At 51.7% G+C, this 18444-nt stretch overlaps 1 protein-coding gene across 1 annotated transcript; it reads right to left on the bottom strand.

Moving 5' to 3' along the window:
- Positions 1–10100: 10100 nt before the first annotated feature.
- Positions 10101–13274, bottom strand: LOC122100330 (caspase-14-like). The gene is made up of 6 exons (XM_042670702.1): positions 13239–13274; positions 11944–12093; positions 11646–11871; positions 10740–10856; positions 10541–10644; positions 10101–10205 (listed from the first exon to the last, which is right to left on the bottom strand). Exons 1-6 carry the CDS (start codon positions 13272–13274, stop codon positions 10101–10103), a joined length of 738 nt encoding a protein of 245 aa, XP_042526636.1.
- Between the last annotated feature and the right edge of the window lie 5170 nt (positions 13275–18444).

Raw genomic sequence — 18444 nt, 5'->3', positions numbered from 1 at the left:
TGCGTGCGTGTGTGTGTGCGTGCGTGCGTGTGTGTGTGCGTGCGTGCGTGTGCATGTGTGTGTGCGTGTGTGCTTGTGTGTGTGTGCGTGCGTGCGTGTGTGTGTGCGTGTGTGCGTGTGCGTGTGTGTGTGTCTGTGCGAGTGTGTGTGTGTCTGTGCGTGTGTGTGTGCGTGAGTGTGTGTGTGTGTGTGTGTGTGCGTGTGTGTGTGTATATGTGTGTGTGTGTGTCAATCCTAGGACTTGAACTCAGGGCTGGACTTGAGCTTTTTTACTCAAGGCTGGCGCTCTACCACCTGAGTCACAGCTCCACTTCTGGTTTTTTGGTGATTAACTGGAGGTTAAGAGTCTCACAGACTCTCCACCAGAGTGCAGCTAGGTTCACCCTTGTTTCTTCATCATACATAAATCTGGGAATAAAGGAAGATGTAAAACTAAGAGGTTAAAAAATACACATAAAGGGGGAGGGGGGAGGCTGGGAAGGGATGTGAAGGGTAAACCAAAGGAAGAGGCTGCAATGCTTGGTAAGAAATGTACGCATTATCCTGCCCATGTAATTGTAACCCCTCTGTACAGTAAGTTCACAAATAAAATTAAATTAAATTTAAAAAAATACACATAAAAAGTTTGCTACAAGGGGCTGTGAAGGTGGCTCAGTGGTAGAGCGCTTGCCTTGCATGCCTGAGGCCCTGGGTTCGATTCCTCAGCACCAAATAAGCAGAAAGACAAAAGCCGGAAGTGGTGCTGTGGCTCAAGTGGTAGAGCGCTATCCTTGAGCTGAAGAGCTGAGGGACAGCGCCCAGGCCCAGAGTTCAGGACCCACGACCGGAACCCGGTCCCCCTCAAAAAAAGCTTGCTGCAAGGAGCGTGTGCCTTGGCTGTCCTAGATACAGCACTTGTTGATCGTGGTATTGCGTAAAGTTTGTCCGTATGCCTACGAGTGGATTTACATTGTATTTATTTGGTTTGAATTGGCACCTAATAATCACAGGTATTACACAACCGTCGATGGCTCATTTGCTTGTGTGCTGCGGTGCTAATTTAATTCACATCCACCCCGGTGCTACATGTTTCCACATAACTAAACATTCATCATTTCTGTGTCTTGGGAAGCCTCTCTTCTAGCTATTTATTTATTTAGGCAGTCATGGGGCTTGAAGTCTGAGCCTGGGCGCTGTCCCTCAGCTCTTCAGCTCAAGGCTAGCCTCTACCACTTGAGCCACAGCGCCACTTCCAGTCTTCTGGTGGTTCATCGTAGATAACAGTCTCATGGACTTTCTCCTGCCTGGGCTGGCTTTGAAAGGCAATCCTCAGATCTCAGCTTCCTGAGTCGCTGGGATTACAGGCGTGAGCCGCCAGTGCCGGGCTATTGCAGTTAGATTGTATTGACTCTATTCTAGTTATTTCATAGGTAACTGTATTTATTGATTTTTTTTTCTAGGCTTTCACACCTGGGATGTTATACACGTTACGCAAGTTTTCTACTATTGAACTATTGTCCTACTATTGAACAAATTCTTTCTCTTGATCTACAATGTCAGCCCATTCCTAGATTTTTTTTAATTTTAGATTTTATTGTAAAGGTGCTGTACAGAGGGTTACAGTTACATAATTTAGGTAATGAGTACATTTCTTTCTTTCTTTCCTTTTTTTTTTGTCGGTCGTGGGTCTTGAACTCTGGGCCTGGGCACTGTCCCTCAGCTCTTCAACTCAAGGCGAGCACTCTAACACTTGAGTCACAGCACCACTTCCGGCTTTCTGGTGGTTTATTGGAGATAAGAGTCTCATGGTCTCTCCTGCCCGGGCTGGCTTTGAACTGTGATCCTCAGATCTCAGCCACCTGAGTAGCTAGGATTCAGGCGTGAGCCACTTGTGTTGGGCTAGTACATTTCTTTTTGAACATTGTCATCCCTGCCCTCATTTTCTCCCAATTTTCCCCCTCCTGACCTCTTCCCCCTTTTTTTTTTGCTTCTTCTAGATACTTTTGAAACATGAAAACTTGTTGTTGTCCAGTACCAGTAACTCACTTCTGTCATCCCAGCTACTCAGGAGGCTGAGATCTGAGGATTGTGGTTCAAAGCCAACCTGGCAGGTAAGTCCATGGGATACTTATCTCCAATAAATCACAAGAAACAAAACAAAACAAAACAAAACTGGAAGTGGTGCTGTGGCTTAAAGTGGTAGAGCACCAGCCTTGAGGATAAGAGCTCAGGGACAGCACCAAGGCCCTGAGTTCAAGCCCCAAGACTGACAAAAGAGAAGGAAGAGGAGAGGAAGAAGAGGAGAAGGAGGAGGAGGGAGGAGGAGAGAGGAGAGGGAAGGGAAGAGGGGAGGAGAAAATAGTTCTGCCACAACCCTAGCTGAAGTATGGAATGAGAAGTTCTAGGATACAGCTGTGTATCTAGTTTCACGCCAGTCCTGGGGCTTGAACTCAGGGTCTGGGTGTTGTCCCTGAGATTATATATATATATATCAAGGCTGGAGCTCTACCACTTGAGCCACAGCACCACTTCCAGCTCTTTGGTAGTTCATCGGAGACAAGAGTCTCACCGACTTTCCTGCCCAAGATGACTTCACACCCTGATCCTCAGATTTCAGCCTCCCGAGTAGCTGGGATTACAGGCGTGAGCATGCACATTAATTTATGCTGGGACACGAAGTGTTCCGGAAGGATTGTGCATGCACTTTGCTTTGCACTTGTGACAGTTAATCCAGTTTTTAGTAGTCAGGTGATCTTTCTTTCCTTCATTCGTTTCCTTCCTTCCTTCCTTCTTTCTTGCTTTCTTTCCCTTCCTTTCTTCCCTTCCTTCCTTCCTTATTTTCCCTTCCTTCCTCCCTTCCTTTCCCTTCTTTCCTTCCTTCCTTCCTTCCTTGCTTCCTTCCTTCCTTGCTTCCTCCCTCCCTCCCTCTCTCTCTCTGTCTCTTTGTCTCTCTCTCTGTGTCTCTGTCTCTCTCTCTCTCTCTCTCTCTCCTCCCCCTCCCCCGCCCTGGCCATGCAGAACCCATCCCACGCGAGGCCTTGCCCTCCATGTCATCAGCACAGGCCTGTCTCATGCATCTGGCAGCCAGCAGGCCCAGGGCCTTTGCTTCTCTGCCAGCCGCGCATTTGCATTCCGCTCATTGATATTCCTGGTCCCCACCGGGGTCCTGTGAGGACAGCTTAGGTGACAGGAGGGTTGGCCCATAGCTGGAATCCTCACTGCCCACGCGAGTCCTTCCCTTCCTCCTCTGCACCCGCTCTTCTGAGAGTGAAATCCCAGCCCAGCCTGCACCCCGGGCCGGCCATTCCCCCCCCCCTGCACCCCAGGCCCGGCCCTTCCCCCCTGCCCTCCCCAGCCCTGCTCTCCCCCCCCTCACCAGCCCTGCCCTCCCCCCCCAGCCCTGCCCTCCCCCCTGTGATCCCCACTTCTCCAGGCTCCAGGCTGAGGTCTGCGTGTCTGTCCTGCTCAGCACTGGCTCATCTCTTTCTTTCTTTCTTTTTTGATGCCAATCCCGGGGTGTGAACTCAGGACCTGGGCGCTGTCCCTGTGCTCTTCAGCTCAAGGCTGGTGCTCTACCCCTAGAGCCACAGCTCTGCTTCCAGTTTTCTGGGGAGATCATTGGAGATGAGTCCTGTCAGGGCTGGTGCTTTGAACCCTGATCCTCGGGTCTCAGCCTCCTGAGTAGCTAGGATGGCAGGCGGGAGCCACCGGCACCCGGCCTCTTCTTTGGTATTGGATCTTGCCACATTGCCCATTCTTCTTGCCTTAGTTTCCTAAGTAGCTGGGACTAAAGCTTTGCACTACATAACTTGGTATCTTGTCTACTTTGGTGCAACTTATTTTTACCTTCTTGTTCCTTTGTCTCCCTTTAACCAACGCCTCTTCTCTTCAGGATCTGTTACATAAGATAATGTTATATCTATCTATTCATCTACCTGTCCAACCATCTCTCTCTCTCTCTCTCTCTCTCTCTCTCACATCCATCTGTCATCTATATCTATCTGTCCATCTGCCTGTCCATCCATCCATCCATCCATCCATCCATCCATCATTCTGTCCATCTTTCCACCTGACTGTCTTATCTATCCATCCATTCTCATGTAATTAATGCTAACAGTAGAGTATTTGTGTGTGTGTGTGTGTGTGTGTGTGTGTGTGTGTGTGTGTAAAACCCCACTTTGTCTCGGAGAATGTACCATTGACATGTCTTCAGAGCTTGCTTTTTGTTTGCTGATGGGCAGCACGTATTTCATGGAGTTTCTCCAAGTGGAGAGATAGATATGCATCGACTCATTGTTTTTAATGCTGTGTAATATCTTACAGGAGGTGTGACCTGTGTTTATGCAGCCCGGCTCCCTCTGAAGAGATGCAGGGAAATTTCCAGTTCATCCTTTGTGGCTACCACAAACAGCTCCTCAGTAAACAAACATTCCTATGGGGTGGAGTTCAAGATAAGGCATTTCATTTAGCTTTCATCCTGTTAAAATTCCCAGTGGGCCAGGGCAAGCCGGGCACCGGTGGCTCCCGCCTGTCATCCCAGCTACTCAGGAGGCTGAGATCTGAGGATCATGGTTCAAAGCCAACCTGGGCAGGAAAGTCCACGAGACTCTTATGTCCAATGAACTATCAAAAAGCCAGAAGTGGAGCTGTGGCTCAAGTCTCAAGACAAAAAGCCCTACAAGAGAAGCTCAGGCATGGAGTTCAAGCCCCAGTATTGGCACCAAAGAAAGAAAATTATAGTTACAGCTGAAATAACAGCCTGAAATCCTCCTCTCTCAACTTCCTTCCTTCCTTCCTTCCTTCCTTCCTTCCTTCCTTCCTTCCTTCCTTCCTTCCTTCCTTCCTTCCTTCCTTCCTTCCTTTCTCTTGGCAATTTTGAAGCTTGAAATTGGCCTGGGCACTGTCCCTGAGCTTTGTCACTCAGGGGTGGCATGCTACCATTTGAGCCACAGCTCCATCTCTCCCTTTTGCTGGTTCTTTTGCAGGTGGAGTCATGGGAACTTTTCTGCCTGAGGGAGATCTTGAACATGACCCTCTAGATCTTAGTCTCCTGAGTAGCTAGGATTAGAGACAAGAGACACCAGTGCTTGGTTTAGACCCTAAAAGTTTTGTTTTGTTTTTTTTATTTGGTACTAGTCCTGCGGCTTGAACTGAGGGCCTGGGCGCTGTCCCTGAGCTTTTCTTTGCTCAAGGCTGGCGCTCTACCCCTTGAGCCACAGCTCTACTTCAGGCTTTTTGGTGATTGAGTGGAGCAAAGGGTCTCTCAGACTTTCTTTCCTGGGCTGGCTTTGAACCGTGATCTTCAGATCTTACCCTCCTGAGTAACTAGGGTGACAGGAGTACAGCACCAGCGCCTGGCTAAGGCCCTAGAAGTTCTGGTGGAAAAGAAGGGTGCACGTGCATCGGCACCCCTGTCTCTGGGACGGCCTTGCTGATCAGCTCAGCGCAGCTCCTTTGAGGGGCGCTGGCAGGTGGAAACAGAAAGCACTGGAAACGGAAGTGACGCCGTGGCTGTAGGCAGCCCCATCAGAAAGACTCAGACCTCCCGTTCCTCCTTCCCTTCCTCCTCTTCTTCCTTCCCCTTCCCCTCTGGCCCCCCTGAGTCTCATAACTGTCAGAAGCTAAGAGAGCTCACTCGAGCGCCGGTTCCCCTGCCTGGATGTCCTCGGGGTGAATCGGTGAGGATCATGGTTATTAGGGGATTAGTTTAATGCGTCAGGGTGAGGGTGACCTCGTTTCTCTCGATTGATCGCTATCAGAGCAATTTCATCAACACTTGCAATACGGTCCTTCTGCATAGCCAACCGATCAGAATGAAGGGGACCAGTTTGTGTCCTCGATTCTCAAAGCCGGGTGCTGGTGGCTCACACCTGTCATCCTCATTCCTCAGGAGGCTGAGATCTAGAGGATCGTGGGTCGAAGCCAGCCCCAGGCAGGAAAGTCCATGAGACTCTTATCTCCAATTAACTCATAAAAAAAATAGTATCCAGAAGTGGAGTTGTGGCTCAAGTGGTAGAGCAATAACTTTCAGTGAAAAAGTTAAGGGCCGACAGGGTCACAACAAATTGGAGAGAGACTCGACAAATGGGACTACCTTAAAATAAAAAGCTTCTGCACAGCTAAATCTATCGCAACCAAGCTAGAAAGACAACCAACTAATTGGGAAAAAATATTTACCAACAATATATCAGACAAGGGGTTAACATCCAGTATATACGGGGAACTCAAGAAACGAATCTCTCCCAAACCTAACAAACCAATTACTAAATGGGCAAGGGAACTAAAGAGGGACTTCTCAGATGAAGAAATAAAAATGGCAAAGAAACACATGAGGAAATGTTCATCATCCCTGGTGGTGAAGGAAATGCAAATAAAGACAACCCTGAGATACCACCTTACCCCAGTCAGAATGGCCCACATCCACAAATCAGCCAACGACAAATGCTGGAGGGGATGCGGAGAAAGAGGAACCCTATTACACTGCTGGTGGGAATGTACACTTATACAACCACTTTGGAAAGCAGTCTGGAGGGTCCTTAGAAAGCTAAAGATTGACCTCCCTTACGACCCAGTCATACCACTTCTAGGCATCTACCCTGAACAATAAGAACCAATATACAAGGACACGTGCACCTCCATGTTTATTGCAGCGCTGTTCACAATAGCTAGGATATGGAAACAACCCAGATGCCCCACCACAGATGAATGGATCCAAAAATTGTGGTATCTATACACAATGGAATATTATGCAGCCATTAGAAATGACAAAATAATGGCATTTGCAGGGAAATGGATGGAGCTCGAAGGAATCATGTTGAGCGAGGTAAGCCAAGAGTGAAGAGACAAACAGTATGTGGTTTCCCTGACAAGTGGATGCTAAATCCAAAATGTTAGGTGATATGACCAAACTAACAGGACTTAAGAAACAAAGAACTCCCACTCACCTGGTCGAACCACTACTAAACATCCCCATGCTGCTGATCACATGTATGGTGTATAACATGTGTACACTGTTTTATGTTATAGACCGTGATAGACAATTTGCTCTGGGAAAGTTAGAATGAACTTGTGACCTTAAATGAGCATCATTATTCCACAATACTGTGAAATTTGGGAAATTATGTAATCACTTAATCACAGTTTTTAAAAAAAGCACCTCAGGGAAGGTAGAGAGGGAAGGGATGGTAGGGGAAAAACAATGGAGGGGGTAACAATGCTCAATAGGAAGTGTACTCATTACCTTGCTCATGTAACTGTAACCCTCTGTATAGTATCTTTACAATAAAAAAAAAAACAGGACAGAAACATTTGTACAAAATGGCTCAAAGTTTGGCTGGAGAAAAAGGTATGTACTGATTAACGCTTGGAAGGAAAAACACAGAAAGGCTAGCAGGGTCAGGTGAAGAATTATCTTTGTACATTTTTTGTTTTTTTAGTTATCTTTCATGTGTTACTTCTTTTTTAATTTACTTTATTGATATTATAAAGGTGATGTCCAGAGGGATTACAATGACATGAGTCAGGTAATGAGTACAGTGTCTTGTGTTACTTCTTGCTAGAGAAAATCGCCATTCATTTTGAAACTGTTGCAACTGATTTCTAGTGGCAGCCATCCGTTTAATGTAGCCACGCTATCCGTGTATGTACAAATGCATGCATGAATTCATTTAAAAAAAATAAAGCTTATCCAGATAGACCAGAAAAAAAAAGTTAAGGGCGGGTGCCAGGCCTTCAGTTCAAGCTCAGGACTGGCTCGAGGATGCCCGGCCCCTCCCCCACACAGTGTGCTTGAAGGAAATCTGCTTTCAGTAAAATCCCAAGGACAGGAATCCACTGAGCATCCTTCATGTGGTCAAGAAGCCCTCGGACTTCTGCTCCATAAGACCCCATCGAGGTCACATCTTCAATACTGCGGTACTCAGTTAGGACCAATTAAACAATATGTTGCTGGGCTCTCTCTGGCAGCTCACGTCTATGATCCCAGCTACTCAGGAGGCTGAGATCTGAGGATCACGGTTCCAAGCCAGCCCACTGGGGCAGGAAAGTCCATGAGACGCTTATCCTCCAACGAACCACCACAAGTCTGGAAGTGGAGATGGAACTCAAGGGGTAGAGTGCCAGTGGTGAGCAAAAGCGGCTCAGGGACAGAGCCCAGGCCCTGAGTTCAAACCCCAGGACTGGCAGGACAAAAAAGTCATGGTTGGGAAGGATACAAATAATCCGGCAGGTGTCCCTTCCTGGATGCAGAACAGAGAGCAACTTCCAGGATGCGTCTTTGTTCACTGTGATTTGATTAGTCATGTCTGTCACTGGCACCAGGCTGGAAATGGTGGCTCCCTGGCTACATATGTGTGTTCCTGTGGCCTGTTGAGCTCCCAGGTGCCAGGTGGCCCTGGCAAGGCACTGCTCCATGTTCAGAGGCCTCCTGGGGAATATTCTGGACAGGTAACAATTGTATACAATGTAAATATTTTTTAAAATCTTTCATTACTATGATTACAGTGTACAGAGCGGTTACTGTTATACAAGTTGGGAGAGGGGTGCATATCTTTTTGAACAAGGTTCCCCTGTTCCTTGTTCACACCCAGCCCTTCACCCCCAAGTTGTATGGATCCTTTTTTGTTGACGTGAATTTAATTTATTTTTCCAGTCTTGTCTGCAGGGCCTGTGCTCTGTCCCTGGAGCCTCTTTGTGCTCAAGGCGAGCGCTCTACCACTTGAGTCACAGCGCCACTTCTGCCTTTTTCTGAGTAGATTATTGGAGATAAGAGGCTCATGGACTTTTCCACCCGGGCTGGCGTGGCATGGTGATCCTTGGATCTCAGCCTCCTGAGCCGCTAGGGTCACAGAGGTGAGCCTCTGGTGCCTGGCTATATAGACCATTTTCAAAACGGTGTCCAGTGAGCACCACTGCTGCGTTTGTTCAATCTTTGTCCCTCCATTTCTGTGCCTTCCCTACACTCCCAAAGACAGGTAAAGGAACAAAAAACCAAAATCAAAAACAAAAAATGAAAGCCCCACAAGAACCTCTTGCTTCCCTTTCCTGAAGCTCCTGTCTGTCAGTGTCATTTTCTATGATCCGATGCCGCGAGGCATTGTGCTGTAGCTCCTGCCCTGAGTATCTGCCTTTGGTCTCAGGTGTGTGAGCGCAGAGATGATTTATTATGTGCGGCTGTATGGTAGATCTAGCTTCCATGTGTGAGAGACAGCATGCGTCCTTCGTCTCTCAGCCTGGCTTACGTCAACCATGATTTGTTCTAGGTCCATCCATTTCCCTGCACAAGGTAATTCGTTGCTAGAGAAGCAGGACCTGGCCATTTTCCGAATTTCTAACACATCTGCTTGTGATGGACGCATGGGGAGGCAGCAAAGGCAAATCAAATCCACAACTTCCTTTATATCTGTCTCATGGTTTAATTAATTAATATTTTTTTTCAGTCGTGGGGCCTGAACTCTGGGCCTGGGCGCTGTCCCTCAGCTCTTCAGCTCAAGGCGAGCGCTCTAGCACTTGAGCCACAGCACCACTTCTGGCTTTTTCTGCTTATGTGGTGCTGAGGAATTGAGCCCAGGGCCTCAGGCATGCAAGGCAAGCGCTCTCCAGCCCCTATTTATTTCTTTTGTACTGGTTCTGGGGCTTGAATTCAGGGCCTGAGCGCTGTCCCTAAGCTCTTCCCCCCTCCAAGGCTAGTGCTTTACCACTTGAGGCACATCTCCACTTTGGGTTTTTGCTTGTTAACTGGAGCTAAGAGTCTCACAGACTTTCCTGCTCAGCTGACATAAGAATGCCATCCTCTAATTTCAGCCTCCTGAGTAGCCAGGGTGACAGGCGTGAGCCGCCGGTGCGCGCCTCAGATTTGTGGTTTGCACAAGGATTCCCACACGCGTCTTGCTACGTTCAGCAGCTGTTTATTGATCATTCCTTATGTCCATCAACGGCCCTTCCCTCCCTCCAGCTGCTGCTGATTCCCAGCATTCGGCTCATCCAGGGTCAGAGGACAGCATGAACTGGAAGGAGTGTTAGGGATGATTGTGGGGTGGGGGGTGCTGAGGAGGGGGGGGAGGGGGAGGGGACCCAGAGAAGGAGCAGGGGGGCTGGCGGCGCTGTCAGCTGGCCTTGGGGTCTCATTGGAGGTAGAGCTGTTTGCGGAGGGTGCTCTGGATTTCGGGTTTCACTTTCCTCACTCTGCCTTCCTGCACCAGCTCTGCCTCCGCCATGCGCCGGGTCACCTGCAATCACACGCGTCACTGAGGGGACCGGCCCGGGGAGCAGGGCGCCCCCCCTCAGCTGCTCAGCAAAGGCGCGCGCTCCACCACCCGAGCCACAGCGCCACTTCCAGTGTTCTGGGGGTTCCTGGGAGATCAGAGTCTCCCGGACGTTCCTGCCCGGGCTGGCTTTGAACCGCGATCCTCAGATCTCAGCCTCCTGAGTAGCAGACATTTCCGTTTCTTTTTTGTCTGGGTGGGATTGGGCTGGGGTGGGGGTGGGGATGGAGAGAGTCTGGGGGAGGGGCTGCTGGGGTCCCACCTTGCTCAGGCCTTGCGCCACCTTCGCCCCACATTACCTCGTTGAGCAGCTCCAGGACGGGCCCTTTCTTCTTGGTGAACACATCCGCCATCGTCTGGATGAAGCTCGACCGTTTCTGCCCATACCTGTGGGCGGTGTGCCCTGGGGTGGGGTGGGAGAGGAGCTCGGAGGGGGGCGCTGGCGGGGAGGGGGGAGAGCACCCGCCCCCCCCGGGCCCGCGGCCAGGGAGCGCGTACCCTCCATGGTGGCGTAGACGTGCACTGTGTCCGTGTACGTCGGGATGGTCTGGGGGTGCTCACGCTTGATCACGGCCACCTGGTCCCCGCCGATGGCTTCCCCGAGGTCCCTGTGCTCTGGAAACCAAAGAGGAGCGAGCCGCGTCAGAGGGGCCCAGGGGCCGCTGGGGTTGAGGGTACGGGGGAGGGGAAGGGCCTGGGGGGGGGTGTGCGTGTGTATGTGTGCATGTATGGGTGTGTGTGTGCGTGTGTATGTGTGCATGTGTGCGTGTGTGTGTGCGTGTGCATGTATGGGTGTGTGTATGCGTGTGTATGTGTGCATGTGTGCGTGTGTGTGTGCGTGTGCATGTATGGGTGTGTGTGTGTGTGCGTGTGCATGTATGGGTGTGTGTGTGCATGTGTGCGTGTGTGCGTGCGTGTGCGTGTGCGTGTGCGTGCGTGTGTGCGTGTGCGTGTGTGTGCGCGTGTGCTCTCGCTGGGGCTCAGGATGGAGGAGGGTGGATGAAGGATATGATGGATGAAGGGTACGTCCTATGCCTGTCATCACAGCCCTTGGGGGAGGCAGAGATCGGGAGGCGCGTGGTTTGAGGCCCTGACCTGGGCATGATTTGTGGGAGCCTAATATTACTTGAAAGTAACATGGGGAGCTGGGCGCCGGTGGCTCCCGCCTGTCACCCTCGTTCTTCAGCAGGCTGAGATCTGAGGATCACGGTTCAAAGCCAACCCGGGCAGGAAGGTCCCTGAGACTCTGATCTCCCATGAGCCACTAGAAAACCGGAAGCGGGGCTGCGGCTCAGCGGCGGAGCGCGGCCTGGAGCTGCGGCGCGCAGGGCCCGCGCGCGGCCTGGGGCTGGGCTCCGGGGCTGGGGCCGGGGCGGCCGCGGAGCGCCGCGGGGCGGGCCTCACCTCCCCGGCAGGCCTGCACCATGAACAGCTTGGGCTTCCCCCGCAGCGCCGCACAGTTCTTGTTGTTCAGGGCCGCAAAGAGGCTGTCCAGCTCCACCATCTCCTCGTCCACCCCCTTGAGCAGCCCCTCGTCCCCGTGGGCCATGAGCACCACGAAGGCGCAGCTGACCGGCTCCGCCCAGCCGTCCAGCGTCTCCTGGAATGTTCTCATCTCCTCTAGAAATTGCTGGGAGGGAGAGGTGGGAGGCCTCGCCGTCGGGCCCAGGCCTCGCCCCCCGCCGGCCCCCCAGCCCAGTACCTGCCCAGTGGGGTTCTCCTTCGTGGTGTTTTCAAATCTCAGCTGGCGGAACATGCGCTCCAGGGCGTCCAGATCCGCCTCGGAACCTTCTCGCTCTTCCGTGACGCACAGCGTGAGGGCCAGGCGGGCGCCCGACATGTCGTATGTCTCCTGGGACCCGCACATGACAGTAGCCGTCAGCAGGGCCGGGACAGGCAGGGAGGCGGCGGGCGCGGCCGGGAACGCGCGGGGTGCAGGGGCCGGGAAGGGGGCTCCGTGCTACAGAGCTGGCCTAGCGTGCGTGAGGCCTGGGTTCGATTCCTCAGCGCCACCCGCACAGGAAAATCCGGAAGGGGCGCTGTGGTTCAAGTGGTAGAGCGCCCGCCTTGAGCAGAAGCAGCTCAGGACAGCGCCCAGACCTGAGTTCAAGCCCCAGGTCTGACCAACAACAACAACAAGAAAATCAACAAGAAGAACAGCACGGGGCCTCGGGATCCTGACATTTCAGATTAAATAAAGTAAGTGAGAAACAAGCAAGTATATCCCAAATAGAACACGGAGCGTGGACTACAGAATTATTCGTGACCTGGGCACAGTTCAGACTCAACTGTGAATTGTGTGTGTGCATGTGTGTGTGTGCATACGTGTGTGCTGGTCCTGGGGCTTCTACACTCTTGCTTAGCGTTGCTGCTCAAGGCAGGAACTCAACCATGGCAGCCACAGTTCCCTTGCCCAGGTTTTTGAGAGTTTGCTGGAAATGCGACTCTCAGATGTGTCTGCCTGGGCTGACTTTGAACTGTGATCCTCAGACCTCCACTTGCTGAGCAGCTGATGAGCTAGCATTACAGGAGGACGGCCAGCAGTGCCCGCTCCTCCCTCCTTCCTTCCTTCCTTCCTTCCTTCCTTCCTTCCTTCCTTCCTTCCTTCCTTCCTCCTGCCTTCCCTCCTCCCTCTCTCTTGCTCTTTCTCTCTCTCTCTCTTTCTCCCTTCTTTCTTCCTTCTTTTGTGTTCCCTCCCTCCCTCCCTCCCTCCCTTCCTTCCTTCCTTCACCCTCCCTTCCCCTCCCTTCGTGTTGGGGACCAAACCTGTTGACTCCCATGTGCCAGACAAGAGTTCCACCACAGAGCCGCGTGCCCCTTCTATACTTCCTGAAACATGGAGCCCCTTCCTCCCCACACCTCCCCCTCCCACACCTCCCCCTCCCCACATCCCCACTCCCCTCGTCCCCCTCCCCATGTTCCCCCTTCCCACATCCGCCCTCCCCACACGTCCCACCTCCCCACACCTCCCCGTGCCCCCTCCACTGCCCCGCGCACCTCCTCCAGAGGCTGAGGCTGGATCTCTGCTTCCATCCCGGCGTGGGCTGGGGGGCGGCGGCTGGACATGGAGCGTGGGCTGGCTGTCTGCGTGCTGTGAGGACGGCGGTGGGGGATTGTTCTGGGCACAGGGGGCCCTGCACCCGACGCCCTCAGAGCCGGCAGCTCCCGCCGCAGCTGCAGCTCTGCGGGCCCTGGGGGAAGGGCGCCCGGGGTGACAGGCTGGGGGCATGAGGAGGGGCCTCAGGGCTCGGGCTTAAGATGAGAGTTCCATGAATGTGAGGAGCATTGCTGTGTGTGTGTGTGTGTGTGTGTGTGTGTGTGTGTGTGTGTGTGTGTACACAGTCCTCGGGCTTGAACTCGGGGCCTGGGCGCTGTCCCTGAGCTTCTTTGCTCAAGGCTGGCGCTCTACCACGTGAGCCACATGTCTACATCTGTCTTTTTTTGGTGACATGGAAGGTAAGAGTTCCATGGACTCTTCTGCCTGAACCTCCATCCTCAGAGGTCAGCCTCCTGAGCAGCTGGGATGACAGGCGTGAGCCCTGGGTCCGGCTGGGAATATCGTCTGAAGCTGTGCTTCTGTAATGTGAAGAAGTTTGTCTGGCTATCCTCTTTTGGCCTTGAGAAAGTTCTAGCAAAGTGCTAGCAGAAGTGGGGCACCGGTGGCTCCTGCCTGTCATCCCAGCTACTCAGGAGGCTGAGATCTGAGGATCGAGGCTCAAAGCCAGCCTGGACAGGAAAGTCCGTGAGGCTCATCTCCACTAAATCACTTAGAAAAGGCTGGAAGTGGCGCTGTGGCTCACGTGGTAGAGCGCTAGCCTTGAGCAAAAGGAGCCAGGAACAGTGCCCAGGCCCTGAGTTCAAGCCCCAGGATTGGCACCCAAACAGACAAACAAAAAACCAAGCTTTTAAATTGATTCCTTTTTGAAAAATAAACAAACCAACCCCCAAATCCTCCTGGAGTAGCTGTACAAAGAAAGGAGTTGTCATTCACCCAGGTGATTCGGGAGACCCCTCCTTTCAAACATCCTTCACTCCCGGGAAGTGGCTGGGCAGCTGCTGGGTGGAGCTGAGGGAGGGGGGCATGGCCCATCACTCACCTTGATGCCCGCTGCTCTCCCGGCTTGCGGCTCAGGCAATGCAGTGGGCTCTTCCCGGCTTCCTCCCCAGAGCGCCAGCTAGTCCCTTTTATTGCCACCAAAGCTTCTGCCACCTACTGACTGGGGTCAGGACACACCCAGGGCCCGGCCTGGGTGTAGAAATCGTCAGCCACCCATGCAGTGAGGCCTGGCGCTCTCGGTGTGGAGAACACCCCCTGGCAAAGCTGGCTGTCGCCTGGCGTGCCCGCTCCCTTGATCCTGTGTGTGTGTGTGCGTGTGTGTGTGTGTGTGTGTGCGCGTGTGCATGCGTGCCCCAGCTAACCTCGCAGCCTGTGGGAAAGAGGTGAGCGTGGTTGCTCCTGCTTGGCAGATGGGGAAATCGAAGCCCACGGTTGGGACATTGGAATGACTGCTTGAGCTCAGCAGTTGGTAACTGGCACAGTTGGCACCCAGGGCCGGGGCGGTGGCATCCGGCTGCTTCCATGGAGGTTCGCTGCCCCCCCAGCATCAATCAGTATTTCATTTTATTTCCCTGATTTTTTGTGGGGGGTTGGTGGTAGGGCTTGAACTCGGGGCCTGGGCGCTGTCCCTCAGCTCTTCAGCTCAAGGCGAGCGCTCTACCACTTGAGCCACAGCGCCACTTCCGGTTTTTTGGTGGTTCATTGGAGATCAGAGTCTCACAGGAACGTTCCTGCCCAGGCTGGCTTTGAACCATGACCCTCAGATCTCAGCCTCCTGAGTAGCTAGGATGACAGGCGTGAGACACTGACACCCAGCTTTGTGATTTTTTAAAAAAATGTTCCCAGCTTTCATTCACCTACCACGGGGCTTGACCACAGAAAGTGACCAACTCAGGGGCTTTTACTTATTTATTTTATTTCCTATATTTACTGATTGGAGTCCTTACCACATGCCATTCTAGAATATTCTCATCATCTCAATAGGTAACCATGTGTAAACCACATGCCATTCTAGAATATTCTCATCATCTCAATACATAACCATGTGTAAAACCAGGCACCAGTGCTCATGCCTATAAATCCTAGCTACTCAAGGAAGCTGAGTTCTGAGGATCCCAGCTCAAAGCCTGCCTGGGGTAAAAGTCCATGGCAGACCATCCCAAATCAGCAGGACAGAGTGAGTTTGGAGCGTGGGTACCTCTGATTTCAGCCTCGGGCGTAGGTTGGATTACAGACGTGAGCCACAGGCACCCAGCTTGCTCCTTGGAGTGATGGACTCCGACACTGCCCAAGCCTTCCAGAAGGAACTAAGCTGCGTTATCCGCATGAATACTTCCATAGACCCAGTCACCATAGGCTGCGGGCACAGTTTTTGTCGACTGTGTCTCTGCCTTTCCTGGGAAGAAACCCAGACTCCAGCCAGGTGCCCTGTCTGCAGAGAATTCTACCAGCAAAGAAACCTCCAAAGTAACATTGTTCTGAAGAGCCTGGTGACCATTGCCAGAAAGGCCAACCTCTGAGAAACAAACGTGTGGGACACACAAGGAGAGCAAGCAGGTGTTTGTGAGATGGACAAGGACCTACTGTGTCAGCACTGATCGCAGACTCAGGAGCAGCAGGCTCCCAGACACTATCCCATTGAAAGGGCTGCTGAGGAGCAACAGGAGCTGATTTTAAAGCAAAGGCAAACGGTATGGAAAAAGATACAAGCAAACCAGGCACATATAAACGAGACCAGGAGCATGATCAGCCAGTGGATTCGGTATGTGAATCTATACTATGGGATGACCAAGGGTATTTTTGGAATGCTGTAGATGGGACTCCGGGAGGAGGAATCATAGCCTTCAGAGATACTTAGCCATGAAGGAAGAGTGATTTTGCTGCAACTAAGAAAAAGGGAAGCCCAAATGCTTCAGGAAACGCACCACCTCAGAAAAGCGTATCAGGAGTTGGCACGCGGGTCTCCGCCAGGATGTGGGATTGACCCCGGAAAGGTGAATGTCAGCGTTTGTCCTCAGCTCAGGGCTCCTCCGGTCCCTGGACTGATAGAGGCTCAACCAACACTGAGTGGATATTTCCTTCTGTAATGCCGTGCAGAGTCAAGATATGCTGCCTGATCATAGGAGAAACTTTAGATACGACCGTGACAATGCAGCTTTGAATTCTGCAGATTCCAACAACTTTACTGCTTTGGGGTTCCAAGTCTTCAGCTCTGGGAAGCAGTACTGGGAGCGCAGTGGCCACGGCTCTTCCACCTGGGCTATGGGCATCTGTAGGAATTCTGCCAGAGGGAGCACCCTCACTGTGAATGATCTGACGACACTTTTCCCCCTCTTATCTGTGAACCTTTCTCAACGGGAGGAAATCATTGTGCAAACCCAAAAATCCACGCTGTGACACCCCGAAAAGATTGGGAGTTTGGAAAGCCTTCTGATATACTCTCAAGAACGCTGAGAATTTCCCGGAAAGGTCAATCAGTGTTAGCTTAACCAGAATTCTGATTTCTACCCTGGGTGTGGACTGATACAAATTATGCAAATCGTGAGCTGTTTACTGTTTAGCTCTCCTTCACCTACCTCTTGAATACATAATATTGTTGCAGGTTGACGTTTGTACCTTACTTCCTGCATAAGACCAATACAAACCTTGGTGAATGAACCCTTGGGATCTGAAGCTGGCTGAAGGGTACAGGTCCCTGGTACCCCAAACCTCAACTCCACGGTCGGGTCTCCGCTATTGCCTTGCTTCCGGTGTGGCGGGTTAAGGGGCATGCAGTGCGTTGTGATCCATCACTAATACGTAATTATTTGAATTGCTTTGTACTGTGATCCCATTTTGTTATTAAATATGAAGGTAACTTAAATAAGATATAAAATGTAAAAACAAAACAAAAAGTCCATGGCAGTCCCTGAGTTCAAGCCCTAGTACTGGTGTACACACACACACACACAAACACACTTGAGCACACAACAGAGACACTCACCACCCATGACTACTGTGGCTCCATTCACAACCCGCACGCTGTGTGCAGTCAGCTTGCACGTCCACCCGCTGATGAATGGATGGAGCTACACAATGGAGGGTTATTTAGGCATGAGGAAGAATGAAATGAAGCCAGGCACTGGTGGCTCACGCCTGTCATCCCAGCTACTCAGGGGGCTGAGAGCTGAGGATCACAGTTCAAAGCCAGCCTGGGCAGGAAAGTCTGTGAGCCTCTTTTCTCCAATGAACCACAAAAACAGAAGTGGTGCTGTGGCTCAAAGCAGTAGAGGGTTAACTTTGAGCAAATGAGCTCAGGGATGGCAGCCAGGCCCCGAGTCCCAGCCCCATGATTGACCAAAAACCCAAACCCAACCAAACAGAAAGAATAAAATCATTTGCAGGGAAATGTGTGTGAGACTGGAGATGATCATGTTGAGTGAGATAAGCCAGATTGGAACTCACTGAAAGCTATTGAATGATACGGGGTAAAGGGTGAGGGGGATGGGGTCTGGGAGGAGGGGTCGGTGGATTGGAGTTCTTTCTCTGCATGATACTGTGCGGCACCAAGTAACATGATGTAGTACCCAGACTCTTGGAGCCCCCCGTAGACCACCAGAGACCTTGGACATTGCAAGCGGCAAAGAGTCCTTTATTAACGAACTCGCGAGCACGGACCTCATGCACACCGTTGTAGGGGTGTTAGCAAGAGGCCCTGAACACAGGGTTACAGCACTTTTTATACATTTTAAGGTAGGGGCAGGGCCCCGGTAGACACTCACAGCAAATCACGATGTCATGCGGGAAATTTTCTAACACTCTTTGTAAAATGATTGGCCCGGGGTGACTCAAGGGGGCTGGTTGCTTTGGATGATAAGGTTAGGGGGAATTCTCATAGTTACAGGCTTGCGATTGGCTGACATTTGGCCTAGTTTGCTGGTCCTGCCAGATGGTCATTATCTTGGGGTCCAGTTCCCGGAGGAGGATCCGGAATATGTGTTAGCCATTGTTCCGGGCTCTGGGAATGTCTGGGGCTCAAGCCCCAGTTAGTTATCTATCACAGCGGTTATATTCTTTAGAGTTTGTTGACACAGACCTATCTTTACACTTTAACGTTAGCAAAAGCAAGTTACAGAAGCGAAGTCAGCAGTTAGTGACTGCAAAATG

The sequence above is a fragment of the Dipodomys spectabilis genome, unplaced genomic scaffold (genome assembly GCF_019054845.1).
Source record: "Dipodomys spectabilis isolate Male_0828 unplaced genomic scaffold, ASM1905484v1 ptg000573l, whole genome shotgun sequence".
Classification (NCBI taxonomy): domain Eukaryota; kingdom Metazoa; phylum Chordata; class Mammalia; order Rodentia; family Heteromyidae; genus Dipodomys; species Dipodomys spectabilis.
The sequence above is the reverse complement of the archived record's forward strand: the minus strand, read 5'-3'. Positions and strand labels throughout refer to the sequence as shown.

Coding starts and splice junctions, on each gene's coding strand:
- LOC122100330 (XM_042670702.1), bottom strand. CDS start 13,274: ATGGAAGCAGAGATCCAGCCTCAGCCTCTGGAGGAG. Junction 10,645..10,739: donor CGTCTACGCCACCATGGAGG/GTACGCGCTCCC, acceptor ACCCCACCCCAG/GGCACACCGCCCACAGGTAT. Junction 10,206..10,540: donor TCCTGGAGCTGCTCAACGAG/GTAATGTGGGGC, acceptor GTGTGATTGCAG/GTGACCCGGCGCATGGCGGA.